Consider the following 20,278-nt stretch of genomic DNA (forward strand, 5'->3'; position numbering starts at 1 on the left):
TGTTTTAAAATACCGTCGATGCGCCAACAATAAGTCCTATGTATTTTTTTTTTTTTAATAACAATAGGCATATTTGTGAATAGTTTTAGTTTTTTAAATATTTTTTTTTTTAATTACACATGGGACCTTTGGTTAGCGCAACGACGATATATATGTAGTATACATTGTTTTTAATTTACTAATATTTACGTGATAATTTAACATTTTATCCCCAAAACTTTTGGTGCTGTAAAAATTTACGAAAAATATGTAATTTTAATTTATCTGCAAAGAAACGAATTACAAAGGTATTTATGTATGTATATAATTTGGGAAAAGATTAACTAAAGTTGGTTGCTAAGATTTATGAATGTTTTCATAAATAAAAATATATTTTTACACCACATGCTAAACATTGTGCTGAATTGGTATCTTTATTATTATTATGAACTTTCTTGGAAAGTTTTTTTAAAAGTGATACGGGAAAATCTAAATTAGTTTCAAAATTTTTTCTCCCAAAAATTGTTTGGTGAAGGGTATATAAGATTATAAGAATATAGCACTTTTGATTGTTTTTTACTATCGAATGTACATTCGTATTTTCTCTCCATGTCAAATAACCTAACCTAACATATTATCCAGCAGTTCAACAAAGTTTGTGACTAGTTTGTGGTTGTGTGAAGAAAAAAATCAAAGAAAACATTTGATTTAGTGCAAAATCGACAAGAACATCATAGGTATGACCACAAGATAAACAAAATGCCCAGGGAACCTCTTAAGCGTAGCTCTGGTTTAGACTATCCCGTTCGTAATCTTCTATTAACATTTCGACAGATCATATTACTTGAGTGACTTCTAAGTCCCTTGAACCAGATGAAATTTCCATTATGAGGAACCGTGATGAGCCGGGAGTTGAGTTTATGACGATATGTTTCTAAACCTTTACGTCATGAGACTACTCATACCCGAAGTTTGGAAAATGGTTTGAGTGATCTCACTGTATAAGCATAGGAAAAGACCAAACAAAGACTCCCGAGGCTCTTGTTCTACCCACACTGACACGACACCTTACAGTGGCACAACATCAGCATGAATTCATTAAAATACACAGCACCATCACAGTATTAACCGCCACTTAAGTTTCAAACGATTTGAACCACCATAAACCCTATGAAAGAAAGGTCCTGGTGGCACTGGAGCTATCGAAAGCCTTCAATACCGTCAGTCTTTGACCCTCTTTGAGCAATACTCCAGTCAACCCCCCCCGAACAACCTGAACAGATGGGTCGTGTACTGTTTGAGTGGCCGTCAGAAGTTCGTCGGATGTGGAGACATCAGATCGAAACACCGAATAATTAAACAGGAGGTTCCTCTGGGCGGTGTCCTGTCACCTATATTATTTAATTTAAACATGCAGATTGGCGAACAGTTATCGCAGAGATATAGATGATTTCTTCACTCTGTGTAACCTGAATATTTTTTACCACCTGGACGAAGGAAGTAAGTTCTGAACGCTTACTGCGTAACTAAATCCGAAAATATGTGCTAAATACATTGTAATTCGAAAAGATTTCCTTTCGTATCGAATTAGGGAGTCGATGTTGCCAGAATTTTAAAAATTTCGGGCGTAACTTTCGACAGTGCCATAGAAATCTCATATAACTTGCGAAGCACTTGGGTTATGTATAAAGAACCCTTGTTGGCTACAGCGATGGTTGGCTCCAGCGATGCCATCGGTGAGTAATACCCAGTATTCAAAACTGACAAAATTTCAACCTCAGTTCAGTTACGGGCAGTGGACTGTGGAAACGAAGGTCTTTCCGGTAAAGGAACACAACATGATTTCATGCCAGTTCCATCTGGGATGCAGGTACTTCCACAAAACGAAGTTGGAGTCTTTCTCGATGTATGTCATAAAAACTCGTCGCCTGTACGAAAATGACATACATGATCCGCTTGATCAAAAGTCGTATGTTGCAGCTTCGACCAATATTCAGTCTAACACAGGGATTACAGATTACCTCATGAATATCCTTCTTTGAGAGTAGTTCTGGCATACCTAAGATTCTGGAAGGAGCAAAAGGCTCATTGACTACTTGTCCCTAACATAAGCCCGGGATGCGCTCAAAGTCCCCATATCGAGAAGGGAATTTCATACGTTTATAGTAGAAGCAGCCTTAAGTAGAATGAAATATATCGTCAGGACCAGGTAAATTTTCCTTCAAACTAATTTATGGATCTAGTGCGCTAGCAGCATTTATTGCAACATCCTATCAGAACTGGTTGGCTTAATAATGAGGTAACAGATAACATTGATTATCAGCCCAATTATGAAAAAAAATCCCTGGGAGTTTTTTCCCTTTTCCCTTTTCTCATTTTTCCTATTCAAATTCTATGTTAAAAAAACGAAAAGGGAAAAAACTCCCGGGGAATTTTTTTTCTTAATTGGGCTGTGTGTCTTATGGCCCACCGAACGATTTATAACATCTAGCATTTGCTCCTTTTTTAAGGATGTACACTATAGTTTTTACTTTTTGCAAGGACGTTTAAAACATTTTTGAGTTGTGGAGGTTTTATTTGGATATGATGCATTCGAAGTAGTAGTTTTTGTGGTGGAAGATTTTCCAATACTGTTTCGACGATGTACAGAATTTGAAGGGGATATTGTGGCGGAAGCTTGTCCAATGCTGCTACGACGAGTGTTTCTAGATGCTAGGCTAGCTCTGCGTGTTGTATTATTTGTGGCGTCATTAGAAGAATTAGAATAAATTGTTGATTCATTTTTACAGGTTGGACTCGTCAACGAAGATGTTGCAATGCTTTTTCTACGATCGATAGGGTTTGAAGTTGCAGGGATAGAACGAGATAATTGCAGACTACCTCTTCTTAATACCGAATTTGAGCAGTTATTTAAATTTGAAAGACTGGGTGTCGTTAACGAAGATGGCTCCATAGGATTTGAAGTGCTAGCGGTAGAACGAGACAATTGCATGCTACCTCTTCGTAATGAAGAATTTGATTTGATATTTAAATTTGAAATACTGGGTCTCTTAATAGATGTGAAAGAATCTTTTTTTCCGAAAGTTGTCTTCGTATTTGCTGTATTTGTGGAGGTTTTTACAAAACTTTTGCCAGGATTTGCAGAATTTGAAGAGTTAAAGGAGGAACCAGACATCTGTGATTTAGTATTTTTATTGACATTCAAAGATGATGAGCTAGGTTTATGGCTAATAGTCACGTTATCTTTATTTGTGGAGGTTTTAACAACAGTTTTGCCAGGATTTTCAGGACATGAAGAGTTAAAGGAGGGACGAGTCGACTGTGATTTAGGTTTATGACTAATAGTCAAGTTATCTTTTTTGGACAATGTTTTTGAAATTGAGCTATTGGCCAAAGAAGCTCCATTACTTCTTCCACACTCTCTTTGATTTGCAGAAGTAACAGATGAACGTCTAGATGTCAAGTCAGTTCTACGTTGTGTGGTTACCGTTTTGGTATTTATAGAAGGTAAACTGGATCTACGATGACTACTAATAGTAAGTTTTTCATTGCTCCGTGTTAACGAAACATTTGTGTTTGATACATTTGAGGCATTTGAATTTCTAGAAGTAAGCTGTAAGCTAGATCTGCGTTGTTGAAGTTTTGCAGAGGAGTTCAAAGAAGATAAACTCGATTTAAGTTGCTTTGTATTTGTGATATTGCTAATACTTTTTGAGAGTGATACAGAAGAACGTAAACTATGACGGGATAATCTTTGTTGTGCCAATTGTTTTGAGGAGCCTGGTGAACTATTTGTTTGTGAAATATTTACCTTGCGAGAAGAATATTCTTTGGGAATATTTTCTTTGGTAATACTGGATTTTCGATTTGCTTTGACATCTTCCTTCTTAACTAAATCATTTGTTAAAGATGTACGACGACTTGTTATCATTTTATTTGCTTTTGTTTCTTGTTTTAATTTAGCTTGGGAAGATTTCACTTTTGGCTTTGCTCCTTTCAAATTAGTGGTATTGTGTTTGAGTGTAACATAACTTTGAAAGTTTGCTTCTCGCTCGGGTGGTGATTTAAATGGCGAAAGAGCTCTTAACTTGTTTTGTATACGATTTACCACGCTTTTGGACAAATTTGGTTTATGGCTTACTTGTTGTGACGATTTAACAGCTTCCTCGTTTCCAACTTCAGTAGACGATATGTCTATTTTGGGCATTTCATTAAGAGAGTTTTCCGCTTGTTGGTTTTTATCAATTGTTTCATTTGTTGTGGTACTTACATCATTTGAAGAACAATTATTGGTTTTATTTTTATCAGCAGCAGGCTCTTCATGAGATTTGTCTACATCATCAACATCATCACATTGGGAGTTTGACAATTGTTTTAAAGGTTTTGTCCGTAATGGCGATAAAGCTCTTAATTTGTTTTTTAATTTGGTAACGAAGCTTTGAGAGGCAATGGATTTTGATACCGATTCATTCTGTTGCTCATTTTGTGTTGCTTGGACAACAATGTCGGGAAGCTTTTGACTTGATGCCCTGGTTTCTGGACTAATTTCGTTTAACGAACTTTCAACTTTAGTATTGTTATTTATTTGTTGGGAAATTTTGCATGGATTTTCGTTATCCAATGCCATTGTAGTTTCTTTGTCATTTAGTTTAATTATTTCGGGAATATTTTGACATGATACCCTGGTTTCAGGACTAATTTCATTTAATGAACTGTGTTCAGTCAGATTGTCGCCATTCGTTTCACACTGAACTTCAGTATTGTTATTTAGTTGCTGGGTAAATTCGCATGGATTTTCGTTATGCAATGCCATTGGATTTTCTTTTAGTTCAATTTCTTTGGAACATGCATCTAAGGCTTCGTTTAAATCAGCAGGCTTGTCTTCAACAATTTCTTTAATTTCTTGCAATGTTTCATTGACTTTAACATTTCCATTGTCCCTTGATCCTTGATCATCAAACCAATTATTGGCGTTTGTTATAGCTGGACTAAAAGCCAGCAAATTTCTGGATGAAAACTCACGCACTGGACTAAAACAAAACTTTGTTCCATCGACAGCTGGTGAGCGAAGATTTTCAATTGTTTCCTTTATATCTTGTTCATTTATCGAACTGTATCTACGGAGGCTAGTTCGTGCAATATTCGCCACTGTTTTTAAAGACATTCTAGGACGTCTTATTTCGACTGGTGATTCTATGTCCGAAGGATTTCCATTAGCGTCTTGAAGAATTTTCAAATTTATTGGACGTTCGGTTACTGCGTTGTTGCATTTAGACTCATTTAGATTTTGCGATTTATAATTTTTGGTTTCAGCTGTAATTTCACTTTCCGAGAACGTAAATACTGAGCCAGTTTGTGGCAAAGGTGACGTTATTTTTACTACAGAAGGCGGTTTTTTTGCAAGTCCCGTTCTATTATCTACAGTAGAGTTGGAACGTATGAATATTTTTAAACTCTGACGTCTTGATGCAATATCTGGTGTTAGACATTTATCTCTCTGCTGGGATGCTGAAATGGAGAAAAGTAAATAAATTTGAGATTTGTTGAAACTAAAATATTAATAATAATATTGGGTTCAGTCAAAGCTATTTTAAAACAACATTTAATGTGCTTATTAACGCAATATTTATTAAATGGTGGTAGTAGTTATTGTTTAAATCTCCAGTTCCTTCTAGTTATTTGAATATATTTCGAGCAACTGTGAGACCCTTTGAAGACAATGGATTATGTATGACATTGCAAGTACTCACCACAACCGCTTATAAATATGTCTCTACTATAACATCAATAGAACTAGTTACAAGTAATGAATTTAATAACTCATTGGGTCTCACAGAAACCGTTATCACGCAAATTACTAGAAAAGCAGTTATATTACAGATAATAAATAGTAACTACAACTTCTATATAATGCAGACGTTATAAAGTAGTCATTGAAAAGTAAGTTATTGAGAAATTGAAAGTCATTACTAAGTTTATGCAGGGTATATAGGGCTGTATATATACTGACCTTTATAGTTTTCCAATAATCGCAACCACGGGTTTTTAACAATATTTGGCTTATTCGGTTTCTGTTCTAATGTTTCAGTTTCCAAAACATTTTCATTATTTGAATGCAAGTTTTCATTATTACATTCCGGTAAGGAAGACGGGATTCGTCGTTCCCTATCGTAAATGTTTAACTTTGGTAAAGGTGGCTTTTTATCTAAACGTGATTTTCGTATACATTCTAAAATAAAGGATTTTTTTTGTATTTTAAATTGAAATGTTAAAAATCATTTAATTTACCTGTTTCAAGGTTATGTTCAAAATACTGCGTTTGCAATAATGTCATCAGATCTTTTTCATTCTTTGTGGAATTTATATCAAGATTTGTATGGTTAGCTTCATTTTGGATTAGTTTACTATTGATATTGTTAATAGGGCTTTTAGATAAACGCCGACGTTTGGGTGGTTTAAGAGAAAAGGATTTGGATTCCATGTTGTTTTTATTAGCTGAAAATAAGAAAATGTATATTAATATTTAGTATGGGTAAATATTGTTTTAAAATTTACTATTTTCTAATTGTTATGCAACTTTGTGATTGATTTGTTTATTTATTATAGGTATATAAAAAAAGTAATCACAATTTTGATAGTTCATACACAATGCATGTTTACGTTTTTAAATAACTAATTAACAAAATTTCGCATTAAATCCAGCTTTCAGAAGTAAACAATACGTTCACAATTGTTATACGTTGAAACAAAATCAGGTACATTTTGAATTTTCCCAATAACTCGACTTTTTTGGAATAACGCAATGGATTCTTCTGACCTTTTCTACAAAAAGTTGATTGAAGGATTTATTCGAAAGTCGATTTAAAAAACCCTATTATTACACATCCTAATGCTATCATTTCGCTGTGAATACCAATGAACTGTCAAAGAAAATAAAAAGTTCGCGGTTTCTTACGGTACAATTGGATTTGTTGAATTTTTAATGTAAAAAAACAAAATAATTTGAAAAAGTTAATTAATATTTCTGAATTCATCTATTACAATCGAAAATGATTCTTTCGGGATATCAGTTCAAGATTAAATCTATTGCAACACAAAGACCTGCATTAAAAAATATATGGAATGAAGTTTTTCCAGCGAATGGACCTCAAGCAAAATCTCTCGTTGAAATTTCTGGTGCCCCAGGAACAGGAAAGAGAATACTGTTATACGAATTAATGGCGCGTGCAACTCTGTCCACTTGTTTTGGCGGCAAGGATAGTCAAGTAATTTTTGTAGATCTGTGTCACAAGTTTGATGCAAGTTCCTTTACTGAATACGTTAAAAATGTAATGAATAAAAATGTCAGTGCCACCTCTCATAGATCACTTGAAAATTCTGTAAAATATCCCTGTGAGTCTATCATACATTTACCATGTTACTTGCCAGATCAATTTGAGTTTGCCTTTAAGGATATTGAGGAATTGCTCTGCGATCACAAAAGAGTCTCATTGGTGGCCATTGATGGCTTAGACACGTTCTACTGGGACGACTGTAACACACAGTTGCAACGTATGACCACGCACTATAAGAAATTGATTCAACGTTTGAAGCCTATATGCCAAGAGCATAATATTTGTTGTGCCTATACCGTTGATGCGAATTATTTGCTGCCAAAATCAAAGAGATCTGCATATTTTCCACATTCACAAATTGACTATAAATTGAAACTAGTCAAGCACATAGATGGTCGTCGATATTTAAATGATTCGCCTATAGAAATTAATTGCAATGGTATAGAGTTTTTGACTAATAAATGTGTAATTTAATAATTAAAAATCAACATCCTTATTTATGAATGGTCGTTGTTTGGGCGCCAAATAAAATAAAAACATCCTTGAAATATAGGGTAGAAAGGTGATTTTCCGGTCTATTTTTCGAATTATGGGTCTCTGAAATTGAAATGCAACATCGCCACATTTTTTATATCGTTTGAAAACTTTAAATTGCAATTTAAGCATTCCCAATATAGGGTAGAAAGGTGATTCTCTGAAATTGAAATGCTACATCGCAACATTTTTATATATCCCACATAATTAACACATTCCGGATTTTCGATTTTGATCCGATTTTTTTTTAAATCTAATTAAAGCAATTTATATTATCATATAACACTATAACTTTTATTTTAAGTTGAAATGCGTGCGATTTTAAGTTGGCACGAAGCTTGTGCCAAATTTTGTCGAATTATCTGCGGAATTGTGACCTTTAGTTTTATTAAAAGGTTTACATGAACGGGCGGTCAGACTGGCGAACTAAGCCTAATTGAAGCAGAAAGTGGTCCCGAGCAGATTGGTATACATTAAGGTGGGTGTTCGTACAATATTATTGCCTGGTACAAAAACCTACACTAACACAATATAACATCCCCTTTATGGCACTGTGAAAACTATCAATCTTCTGCGGAATCAATATATATATCGGCCTTGTGTAGGCCTTTTATAGTCGCACACTTTATGTGCCTCTTAATCTAATCTTGACCAGATTTAAATCGTTTAATGTTACTCTATGATAAGATTACTTACCACATCCATCTTTTGCAGCTAATTGTTCTTCTTTTTGCTGCTGTCTCTTTTGGGCCTGTATTTCCAACTGTTGACGTCGTTCGTTTTCCTTTAGAGCCTTCTTGAATTGTAGGCAAAACTTATGGAATATATCAAAGCATTCTTCCACTTTAAAAGTGGCCACATCCTCACAAAAATACTCAGCCATTGTAACGCGTAAAGATTTCAATTCTTCAAATTGTTTTCTCAAAAACTCCATTTTATCTGCTGCATTTTCTAAAAATTCACCCATTTGCTGTTTGATGTCCTCATCGGTTGTTGACAGTTTCATTTGTTGTTGAATAACATCCAAGGCACATTCCAAACCCTTAATATCCGTTTCAATTTGATCTATATTGACTCTAAAATATAGTTTTAGTTTGTATTTATATAGATAGCAGAGTGATGTGATATTTACTTTGAAACATTTTGTAAAAAGCCTAATTCATTGCTAAAATCCAATAGTTCAGGATAATTTCTCTCGATATCCATGGCTATAACGTGCAGCAAATGCATGCCTGTTTTATTAGCCTTTAACTCTGTTAATTGGTTCAAGGAAGATAACTCAATGCCCGTTGCATTGCCAGCATAGCGACCGGAATTTAGAAAATTTCCAATAACGATTATAATACCTAAAATATCTTGTAACATTTTACACGTTATGAGATCTAAATTGTTGAGAGAGAAACATTATTTTACACTATTTGTTGATTTCAAATGCATTATAGTAAATTTACCATTCCCAGCTTTTAAAATGGCAGTTAAGCTGGGCTCCAAATATTCTATGTTCAGAGCATATTCTTCTTTAAGTAACATGCAATCAATGCGTAATTGGTAGCTGGAAAAAAATGTGTTATTTGTGAAGAAAACCTGGGAATAGGAAAAACTTGGAGTTCAATACATACTTCGACAATTCCACCAATGAAATTAAAAACTTCTCAGCATTTCCCAAACGTTCACGATCTCCCTTAAAGTTTTTTAATAATGTCATATCATCTTCATTTTTCACAAATTTTACCAAGTCTTTAAGTTTTTCCAGATTTATAATTTTATTGTCGCCAGAGCGTATTAGTTGGACAATATCTTCTGAATTATAGCTGGAAATACTCATTTAGATAATATTGGATACATGTATTATTAGGTTTTCATATTTACCCTTTAAATTGGCTTAAGAATATGTTTACTTTCAGGCTGCTCTGAGCATCCAGCAATAGTATTTTTTTCGGTTCCTTTTCAGGCTTTTTACACAAACTACTGCTACTACTACCATCCAGCACATCTGCACCTTTATTGATTTTATTTTGAGTTTGCAAACAGAATAATCCTTCGATGCCTTTGAAATCAATCATTTCTACACATTTGTATTGGCGATCATTTGCCATTATAGTCCATATGTTTGTTTTGTTTACAATTTTATGCTGAGGAATTTTGGTCCAGTTAAAAATCTTTAATTTTGAGCTTGCTTTTGGTAATAAGTTGGTGCCATGTGACGGAGGTAGACCTGGTGCCCCAGGAGGCGGTGGCGGTAAACCAGGCCCAGGTGGCGGAGGTGGTGGAGGTAAACCAGGCCCAGGTGGTGGAGGTGGTGGTGGTAAGCCAGGTAATGATGGGGGAGGTGGTGGCGGTAAACTAGGCGCAGCTGTAGTAGATGTTGGTGATATACTTGGCAAATCTGATGCTGGTGCAGCTACCACCATTTCATCATTATTATTACTCTCTTTATCATTAACATCTGCACTACATTTCTGACACGAATATGTATGCGTTACTGAGGCTTTTAGCAAACGTTCAGCATCTTCAGAATTTTCCAATTGCGTTGCACGATGCACCAACTTTTCTATAACCCTCCAGACTTCACCACACAATGCCTCATTCGGGTCGATATTCAGCAAATGATGTAAGATGTTAAGGAATATCGTTTCATGGGGAGTTTTTAAAACCTGAAAATTTGAAATATCCTATTAACAACAAACATTAACTAGTGATTTGTAAGAGAGCTATTACCTGCTGTAATACGGCTTGAAATACTTCAAGATGAGAATTTAAATTTATACTACCCCTGCTTGATTGTCTAGACGTTTTCCTGCTGCTACTGCTGCTGTTCTGGTCGTCGAAGACATCTAGTTGCACAACAATGTCTTCAACTCCAGAAGAAACTTTTCTGTAAATAATAATACGAATTGTGTTCAAAATTGTTACACTGATTCCAAGTTTTTTTTAATTCTACAAGACTGTGAACTAAAGCTTTTCTGAATTCAGGTTTTTTATATAGGATTTGTTATATGTACAATGTCTAAAGCATAGAGAATAGACATAGAGCGAAAACTCTCCTGTAAAAAACCTAACTCAGTTGTCAGAAACCTAAGTCGTGAGAATGTATTTGCAGAAAAAACTATTTCATTTTTTGTTTGAGTTTTTTTATAGTTTCCGCTATGGTCTATGTTTTTCTATCGGTGTTTAATATCAAAACTTTTAAACTTTTAAATAATAATTTATATTGTGTTCAAAAATATTGGACTGATTCCAAGTTTTTTCATTCTACTAGTCTTTGATTTTAAGCTTTTCTAAATTCAGGTTCTCTATATAATAGGATTTGTTGGGCAAATTATAAAGTTTCTTAAAAATGTCGTTTAGATTTTAGAGGTTGGAATCTAACGTCCAAACTTTGAACCTCAATAACAAGTTTACAGAGAGTGAGACCTTTGTTACGAATGACATGATTCAATTGGCTCAACTGGATATTGAAGGCTCAATAAGGCACAGCGTAATTTTTTTATATAAAGAAAATATTTTATATTGGGTGTAAAACTTTAAATTTTTAGCTTTTATTTTGAAACATGCATGATGCAAAGGCTCTAAGTCCACATTTTTTTAGAAATTGAGATTTTAATGGAGTAATATACAATAAGTAAAAATACATTGATTACAAAGACAAAAATTGGAGTTATCTCGCTTTTTGTTGTTGTTTTGTAGTGATGAGCAAAAGCGCTTAGTCCAATTTATCACAATTTATCACAAGAAAAAGCTCTAAGTCCCTATAAAAAGTGCAGTTTAACCATTTCTGTCAAATTGTTCAATGACATGTATTAAAACAAGTAAGAAAAAAAAGGTCGGTCAAGCCCAACGCTACACTAAGTAAATGAGCTAAATTATTTTTCTTTTAAAATTTAAAAAAGTTATTTTCGGAAGAGGGTCTTATTTGGGAGCTATGACTAATTATAGACCGATCGCCATCAAAGTTATTTGCGTTGAATTTTATGTGTATACCAACATTTTTAAGAGATTTATGCTCGTTAAAGTGATTTTTGGAAGCGGGCCCTATATGGGAGCTTTGACTAATTATAGACCGATCAGCATGGAATTATGGGAGCTAGGGGAAATAATGAACTGATTTCAGCTAGTTTCAATCGGCTTCGTCCTTGGGCCTAAAAAAGTGCATATACCACATTTTATCTAAATGTCTTCAAAATTAATCGACTCATAAAGTGATTCTGAGTCTATCGGTATAATCGGTGGTTGTAGACTAATATTTTTGGACGTTACAAATATCTACACAAACTCATTATAGCTATGTATATTTTCGGTTGTGCCGAATCTTATATAATCTTCATCAAATTGTACTTTAAAAACAAATTTAAAATATTTTTAGGTATACAAAATTTAAAAAAAATTTCCAAAATTGTTTTTTAAAATTTAAAAAAAAAAATTCCAAATTTTTTTTTTCTAAATTGTTTTTTTTTTTATTTTTTTTAAATTTCCAATTTTTTTTTTCTAAATTGTTTTTTTTTTAGTTTTTTTTAAAATTTTTTTAAAATTATTAGTGAAAAACAAGTAGTGATATATTTGGCTGTGCCAAATCTTACACAGAAAAAAGAAATTCATAACTGTTACATCTGCAATTCTTATGAGAAGCAGACGTGTTTTTTTATTCGCTCCGCGATTTAAGTGGTTTCAGTGAAAATTTAAATAAAAAGGAAAAATTTAGCGATTGGACGCAAAAAAAAAAATATTTCTCTAAGTGTTTAATATAAACAAACAAAAAAAATATACAATATAACAAAAAAAATAGAAATTTGTTTAAAAGTGCTTTGTTTATTTTCTTTTTTCAAATTTCGTTAAATTACTGTGAGCATATGAACTCTCATAATGAGAGTAGACTCAGTTTAAACGGTAGAAATGCCTACATATTTTTGAACGGGGAGGGTGAAAATAGAAGTGCTAACAAAAATATAAGAGATCCAGACTTTAACAAAAATTATTTAACCGCCAAACCGATTGAGAGAGCGCGCTCTTGTTCCCCCGTGATACAAATACATGAGAACAATATTGCACACACATCATCACCTAGTAATGCTTGTTTAGAACATAGCATAAAAGAAAATAAAAAGTGTTCTGGTACAACAACAAATACTGCAGTAGATATAACAGAGTCGACAATGATAAATACACAAGCTTATGATAATCCACTAACAACACCTAGTGAGAGTTTTAATGTATTTAACACTGAAAATACCGTGATGGAAGATAATGGAACATCAAGTGGTGCTATACCTAAGGTTGGAAATAAGATAAGTAAAACTAAATCTCCAGTTCAAACAGGTATGCTTAGATATATAAGAATTAATAAGCGAAATTTAAGTCCCCAGAAAAGTCTGCCTTCTGAGAAAAAGCAAAAAATTACTGATAACCCCTTGAAAAGTAACCGTTTTGCTCTCTTGAGTGAGGAAGATTCTAATCGTCAAAAAAATGATGATAAATCCATCCGTAAACCGTTAAAACCACCACCAATATTCCTTCGTGAAACTAGCTCTAATAGCTTAGTGAAATCATTTATTGAACTCATTGGAAAGAATAATTTTCATATTGTTCCAATAAGAAAAGGAGGTGTGCAAGAGACAAAAATAGTTGTATACACTGAGGATTGTTATAGAAAAATTTCTCAACACCTAAATGACAGTAAGAAAAACTTTTATACATATCAACTTAAGAGTTGCAAGGGCTTGATAGTGGTCATAAAAGGTATAGAGTCCAGTGTAGATACAAACGAAATCAAGGAGGCCCTGGAAGAATTGGGCTATCAGACAAAGAATGTAGTCAATATCTTTAATAGAGACAAGGTTCCTCAGCCAATGTTTAGGGTTGAGTTAGAGCCTGATGATAGGAAATTAAAAAATAATGAAACTCACCCTATATACACTCTAAGATATTTGTTGAATCGTAGAGTAAATATAGAGGAACCTCTTAAGCGTAATCGTCCAGTTCAGTGTAGTAATTGTCAGGAATTTGGACATACACGTAATTATTGTACCCTACGCACAGTATGTGTTGCATGCGGAGGCCTGCACTCTTCGTCACAATGTGATATAGTTGAGAATGGTCTCAGTAGGAAATGTGGTAACTGCGGTGGAGATCATTCCGCTAATTATCGCAGATGCCCGGTCTACAAGGAGTTACTAAAAAGATTAAGAGAGAGGCAAAAGCTGTTGAGAGGTGAAATAGTTGAATCAACACCTACAAATTCGGTATCTACATCTAGACCACTAAGCTCTGGAGTAGATTTTTCAAATGATAAAATAAATGCGGCTCATCCAGTATCACAGGAAAATGGCCAGGGAGCTACAATTAATGCTGGAGCCAGCTCATACGCCAGTATTTTAAAAACGGGTTATCAAAAGCCAAAAGTCCCCCAAAATATGGGAGGGTTGGAAAACCTTATGCAAACACTTACTGAGAATATTTCCTCTCTTAATCAAAATATGACTAACTTCATGTCATCCATGCAAAACACAATACAAGAGCTTCTGAGAGCACAGAACCAAATGATTCAAATTCTATTAACAAGAAAATGAATTTTTTGAAGATATGTTTCTGGAATGCAAATGGTTTAAACCAGCACAAATCGGAAATTTCCCATTTTATGTTAAATAAAAGCATCGATGTGATGTTAATTTCGGAGACACATCTTACAAATAGATATAACTTTAATATATCAGGATACTCATTTTATTACACAAACCATCCGGATGGTAAGGCACATGGCGGTACCGGTATCATAATTAGAAACCGATTGAGACACTATGCCCTAGAAGCGTTTTCAAAGGATTATATGCAAGCAACATCTATTCGCCTTGAATACCCAGCTGGAGACCTAACTCTGAGCTCTATATATTGCCCACCACGTTTTTCGATGACCAAGGAAAAATTTGAAGAATTCTTTATAACACTAGGAGATCGGTTTCTGGCATGTGGAGACTACAATGCCAAACATACATATTGGGGTTCGCGATTGGTAAATCCCAGAGGTAGACAGCTGTATAAAGCTCTAGTTGATCGCAAAAATTGATTAGATTTTGTGTCTCCTGGACACCCAACTTATTGGCCAACTGATCCTAGAAAAATTCCTGATCTAATAGACTTCGCCATATGCAGAAATATTATTCGGAATGCAATATCCACAGAAATATCCTATGATCTATCTTCTGACCACTCTCCTGTAATTATTAATTATTGTGAGAGACCCAACACCCCAAGATTTCCTAAGGACTCTTTGTATTTTAAGACAAATTGGCTAAAATATAGGAAATATATCAGCAGTCATATCCACACAAATCCTAATTTACAGTGTGAGGAAGACATAGATAGGACCGTTAATGACTTCACGTCACTGATTGTTTCGGCTCTGGAACACTCTAGGTGCCAGATCCCTCCAAAAACTAATACGCCTATTTCAAGTTCGGATATTGAAAGACTTCTTCTCGAAAAGAGAAGACTCAGAAGAGAATGGCAACATAATAGATCACCTGCTGCAAAGCAGAGGCTGTCCGCAGCAGTACGAAAACTGAAAAGAGCCCTTCATTTAGAGGAGGATCGCATAAACGAAAAATATATTAAAAGTTTGACGAGTACAAAATACACAAATTTCTCTCTTTGGAAGGCAACGAGGAACATTAAGCCACCGGTAGAGGCACAAAGCGCTTTAAGAAAAGCTGACGGAACCTGGGCACGAAGTGCTATAGAAAAAGCCTCAGTATTTGCTGAACATTTAAGTGAAGTATTTCAGCCCAACTCCACGGCAAATGAGTTTGAACTAGAAGAACTGCCAGCTTCAACAATGTCTAATGCAGCCCAATTCGATATTAGTCCTGAGGATGTTAATAGAGTAATTAAAAATAAATTAGACTTGAAAAAATCACCGGGATATGATTTAATAACGCCATCAATGATTAAGAACCTACCAAATGTGGCAATAATTGTGCTATCTATATTGTTTAATGCGATCTTGAAACTAGGAATTTATCCAAAAAATTGGAAAATTTCTCAAATAATAATGATACCTAAACCGGGTAAAGATTTAACCCTGCCATCTTCTTATAGACCTATTAGCCTACTCCCTTGTTTGTCGAAGTTATTCGAAAAAATATTCCAGGAAAAGATAATACCTTTTTTGAATGATGGAAACATTATCCCAGTACACCAATTTGGTTTCCGTGAACATCATGGCACCATTGAACAGGTCAATCGTTTAACTGGAGAGATTCGAAAATCTTTTGAATTAAAGAAATATTGTTCTGCCATCTTTTTAGACGTTGCTCAGGCTTTTGACAAGGTATGGCATAAGGGTCTAATACATAAAATCAAATGTTTACTACCACTATGTACTCATAAATTGCTGGAGTCTTATTTATCGAATAGACTTTTCAGAGTTAAGTACAATGATTATGTGACGAGAGAATGCAAGATTGGAGCTGGCGTTCCACAGGGAAGTGTACTAGGACCTACGCTATATTTGATTTACACCTCCGACCTCCCTACGTGCGATAAACTAACAATTTCAACATTTGCTGATGATACCGCCATTATTAGCTCAGACGAAAACCCACTCATGGCATCTAGTCAACTACAGAATTACCTCGTACGTGTGGAGTCATGGTTGAAAAACTGGCGAATAAAGGTAAATGAGCTGAAAAGTAAACATGTTACGTTCGCTCTAAGGAGAGGAAATTGCCCACCTGTCACACTCAACAACGTTAATATACCGCAGTCTGATTATGTCACCTACCTTGGTATTCATCTAGATAGACGGCTTACTTGGCGCCGACACATAGAAACCAAGAGACTTCACATGAAGTTAAAAGCCTCTAGCTTTCATTGGTTAATCAGTGACCAATCAAAATTAAGCCTTGAATATAAAGTCATCCTGTATAAGACCGTTTTAAAACCAATTTGGACATATGGAATTCAATTATGGGGAATGGCTAGCAACACCAGTATTGATCTTATACAGAGGGCCCAATCTAAAATTCTTAGGACCATGACGGGAGCACCATGGTACATAAGAAATGAAAACATCCACAGAGACTTAGAAGTGACATTGGTAAAGGAAGAGTTCGAGAAAGTCCGTGAGAAATATATTGTGAAGCTGCGAAACCATCCCAATTCCCTTGCAAGACAACTTGTGCAGACCCAAACCCGATCCAGGCTCCGTAGAGCAGATCTACCACCCCGCTAAGATGAGTGACAGTTTACCATAATGGCTCTCTTGCTGAAGAGCAAATAGTTTTAATTTTAGTTATAAGATTTAAATACTTATTGTAAGGTCAAAATAGACAGATTCAATAAATCAATAAAACGTTAAAAAAAAAAAAAAAAAAAATAACTGGAATGAATTTTGTAATAAATATTATTAATCGAACATGACTTTTTTTTCCCAAACTTTTTCATTCAGAATAAGAATATGTTCATAAATATTATAAAATTGTTCATGACGGAAATTTTAGCATTTTTTGCATAAATTTAATAATATTTTATAATAAATTGCATTATAATTGCATTATCTAATGAATTAATTCATAACTATTTGCATAATAGCCATATATTGGCCAATATTTTAAGATGAATCAACAATATCTGAAACTTAAAAAATATCATTAAATATAATAAAATATCCATAAACATTAAGCATATCATCCCCTTAAACAAATTCAATCAATTTCGCGATTATTTTCTCATTTTGCAGCTGAAAATCATAAAAAATTTCAAATAAAAATATCTTAAAGGAATGGACCTAGGCTTTCTTTTGAGCAAAAAAATAAATTAAAAAAGGGCCCATATTGGAAAAAAATTTTGATTTTGCAAAAAAAAATTAAAAAATTGTATGTCTTGCGTTACAAAATATTTATTTTGATAGATATCCCACTCGCATCCCACTAAGGGACTAAAAATATCTTAAAGGAATGGACCTAAGCTTTCTTTTGACTACAAAAAAAATTTTAAAAAAAGGGCCCATTTGGAAAAAAAATCGTATTTGCAAAAAAAAAAGTCAAAAATTGTAAGTCTTGAGTTAAAAAATATTTATTTTGATAGATATCCCACTCGCATCCCACTAAGCGACCAAAAGGGTCTTCAAGGATAATATCTAAGCTTTTGTTTGACCTAAAAAAAAAGATTAAAAAAGGGTCCATTTTGAAAAAAAAAAGTCAACAAAGTTTTTGATTTTGCAAAAAAAGTCAAAAATTTTATGTTTTGAGTTACAAAATATTTATTTTGATAGATATCCCACTCGCATCCCACTAAGCGACCAAGTAGGTGTTCAAGGAAAATATCTAAACTTTATTTTAAGAAAAAAAAAAAAAAAAAAAAGGACGTATTTTAAAAAAAAGTCAAAAAAGTTTTTGATTTCGGAAAAAAAATATTAAAAATTTTTTATTTTTTTTTTTAAATATTTTTTTTCGAAAGATCGAAGAAATAGCTATCTATACTATTTGGGACACATTTTGCTAAGAACAATAGGTAATAAGTTACATGGATAAGAAAAAACCCCTGTTTGACCAAATTGTCAAAATTTTACCCCCTATAACTCAGAGAGTTCTCGACCGATGTTGTTGAAAAATTGTGTCTGAGTTACTATCCAATAGAGCTAACCTTGGTGCAAATTTCATCCCGATCGGAAGACATCGATTTCAAAAGTTGGTTCACTTGACATGAAATGCCCCATATATTAATGAGTTAGTAATCCAGATATAAAAACTAGTTAATAAGAAATGAAAGACAAGTTGTAAAAATATGGACTTAGAGCCTTTGCATGTTAAGTCAGCGATATGTAGGTTAGGTTCCATGGGTAGCCACACTTCAAGCAGCTCGGGTCCATTCAAAACTGATCCCGTTGTGATCAGCGATATGTATAACTTATTAAAAACAAAAACCGCGTTAAAAAGATACGCCATCTATTGTAAATCCCGCATTTTTAAGTCATACACACAATAAAAAGAAATATTTTTTAAAGTCTATGTAGTTATTATGTATCTCAAGAATATGTAAACAAGTTTCACGTATAAATAAAACATTTATGTTGACTGTGGTTAAATTCATTTAACCAGGGCATTCCCCGCATTAATCACTCCGGCTGGGTTATGGTTACCCATTTAGTTTGATTTATGGTGAATTTAGTTTTCGATTTTAATAACAATTAAGAAAATTACACTCGTGCTTGTTTGTTGATTTAATTTTAATATTCAGTTAGAAGTTTGAATTATTTGGATCTTTAGTAAGATATTTTAATACTTTGGTGGAACATAAATAATGTATTTTCAGAAACACTGCTACAGGAAAACCATTTTAATTTTTTTTATGAAAAACACTCAAACATTATTTGAAAACTGAGTTATTTTCATAAAAAAATTGTAAATTGTTTTCCGGTTGTATTTTCGATTCAGGTCCTAATCCATCATTATACTTTGTTTTGTTTCTTTTTTAATTTGTCTGAGATTTTTTTTATAAAACATTAAGATTAAATCATACTTTGTGGTCTCTTTGTATATTTACATAAATAACGTATATTATTTATAATTGCCAACTACGTATAAAGTATTTGTCATATAATGAGTGTATTTATTAGTAAAAGTTAAAAAAATAATAAACTGCTAATAAATACGAATTAAAAAAAAACAGTTTTTAACGAGATTTTTTACACGTTTCAAATTATTTGAAATTGTACCATTAGCCTCTAATGTAATGAATTTATTTATTTATAAAAGCATAAAATTAAATTTACACTTTTTAAATAATTTGTTATTGTTGCAATATTCTCAATTGAACCGATTTTTTTGTATACATTGAAATTTCTTTAACTTCTCATGGACAGTTTTATTTTTTTTTTTAAATCTGTGTTGTAACACTTTCAAAATATTGACCGATTTTTTATATTTTTATTAGATCAATTTTCAAAACAATTTTTTAACACGTTTCAAATATTTGTTAATCTTTAAGATTTTTAAAATTTCCAAAACAAATACCCACATATTTAAAAGCTCGGTATTTGTACCCGTGGCATTTGATAGGATTTGCAAAGTCTTTTCCATTTTATCGGTGATTTATTAAATTGTTTCTATTTTTCCCATTTAGTTTTTAATTTATGTATTTATTTATTTTCTTTAAGAACAACCGTCTGGTTAAGATTATGAAATTGTACTAAATACAGCGTGTTGTATTAGATATTACAATAAAGTACGATTCAAATTATTTTTATTTTGTGTGGTTTTATTGTAGAAAACTATTATTATTTAAACAAACAGTTTATTTTTATATAAGGACTGAGATCAAAAAATTCTTATTAATAAAAATGAAACCACTAAACCTACAGTTTCGATTTTTTTTATTTGATTGAAAATATTATTACAATTTACCAAAAAAAAATTATTTTTATAGTTCTAATCACTAGT

At 33.1% G+C, this 20,278-nt stretch overlaps 2 protein-coding genes across 2 annotated transcripts; one reads left to right on the plus strand and one right to left on the minus strand.

The window, feature by feature from the left end:
- The first annotated feature begins 7,020 nt into the window (after nt 1-7,020).
- LOC135955196 (DNA repair protein XRCC2-like) lies at nt 7,021-7,803 on the plus strand. The gene has a single exon (XM_065505521.1). The coding sequence runs from the start codon at nt 7,029-7,031 to the stop codon at nt 7,785-7,787; it is 759 nt and encodes a 252-aa protein (XP_065361593.1). The 5' UTR covers nt 7,021-7,028; the 3' UTR covers nt 7,788-7,803.
- Nucleotides 7,804-8,535: 732 nt separating this feature from the next.
- On the minus strand, nt 8,536-10,258 carry LOC135955391 (FH2 domain-containing protein 1-like). Its single transcript, XM_065505742.1, has 5 exons — nt 9,717-10,258; nt 9,467-9,658; nt 9,299-9,399; nt 8,980-9,229; nt 8,536-8,923 (listed from the first exon to the last, which is right to left on the minus strand). Exons 1-5 carry the CDS (start codon nt 10,256-10,258, stop codon nt 8,536-8,538), a joined length of 1,473 nt encoding a protein of 490 aa, XP_065361814.1.
- Between the last annotated feature and the right edge of the window lie 10,020 nt (nt 10,259-20,278).

The sequence above is a fragment of the Calliphora vicina genome, chromosome 3 (genome assembly GCF_958450345.1).
Source record: "Calliphora vicina chromosome 3, idCalVici1.1, whole genome shotgun sequence".
NCBI lineage: Eukaryota > Metazoa > Arthropoda > Insecta > Diptera > Calliphoridae > Calliphora > Calliphora vicina.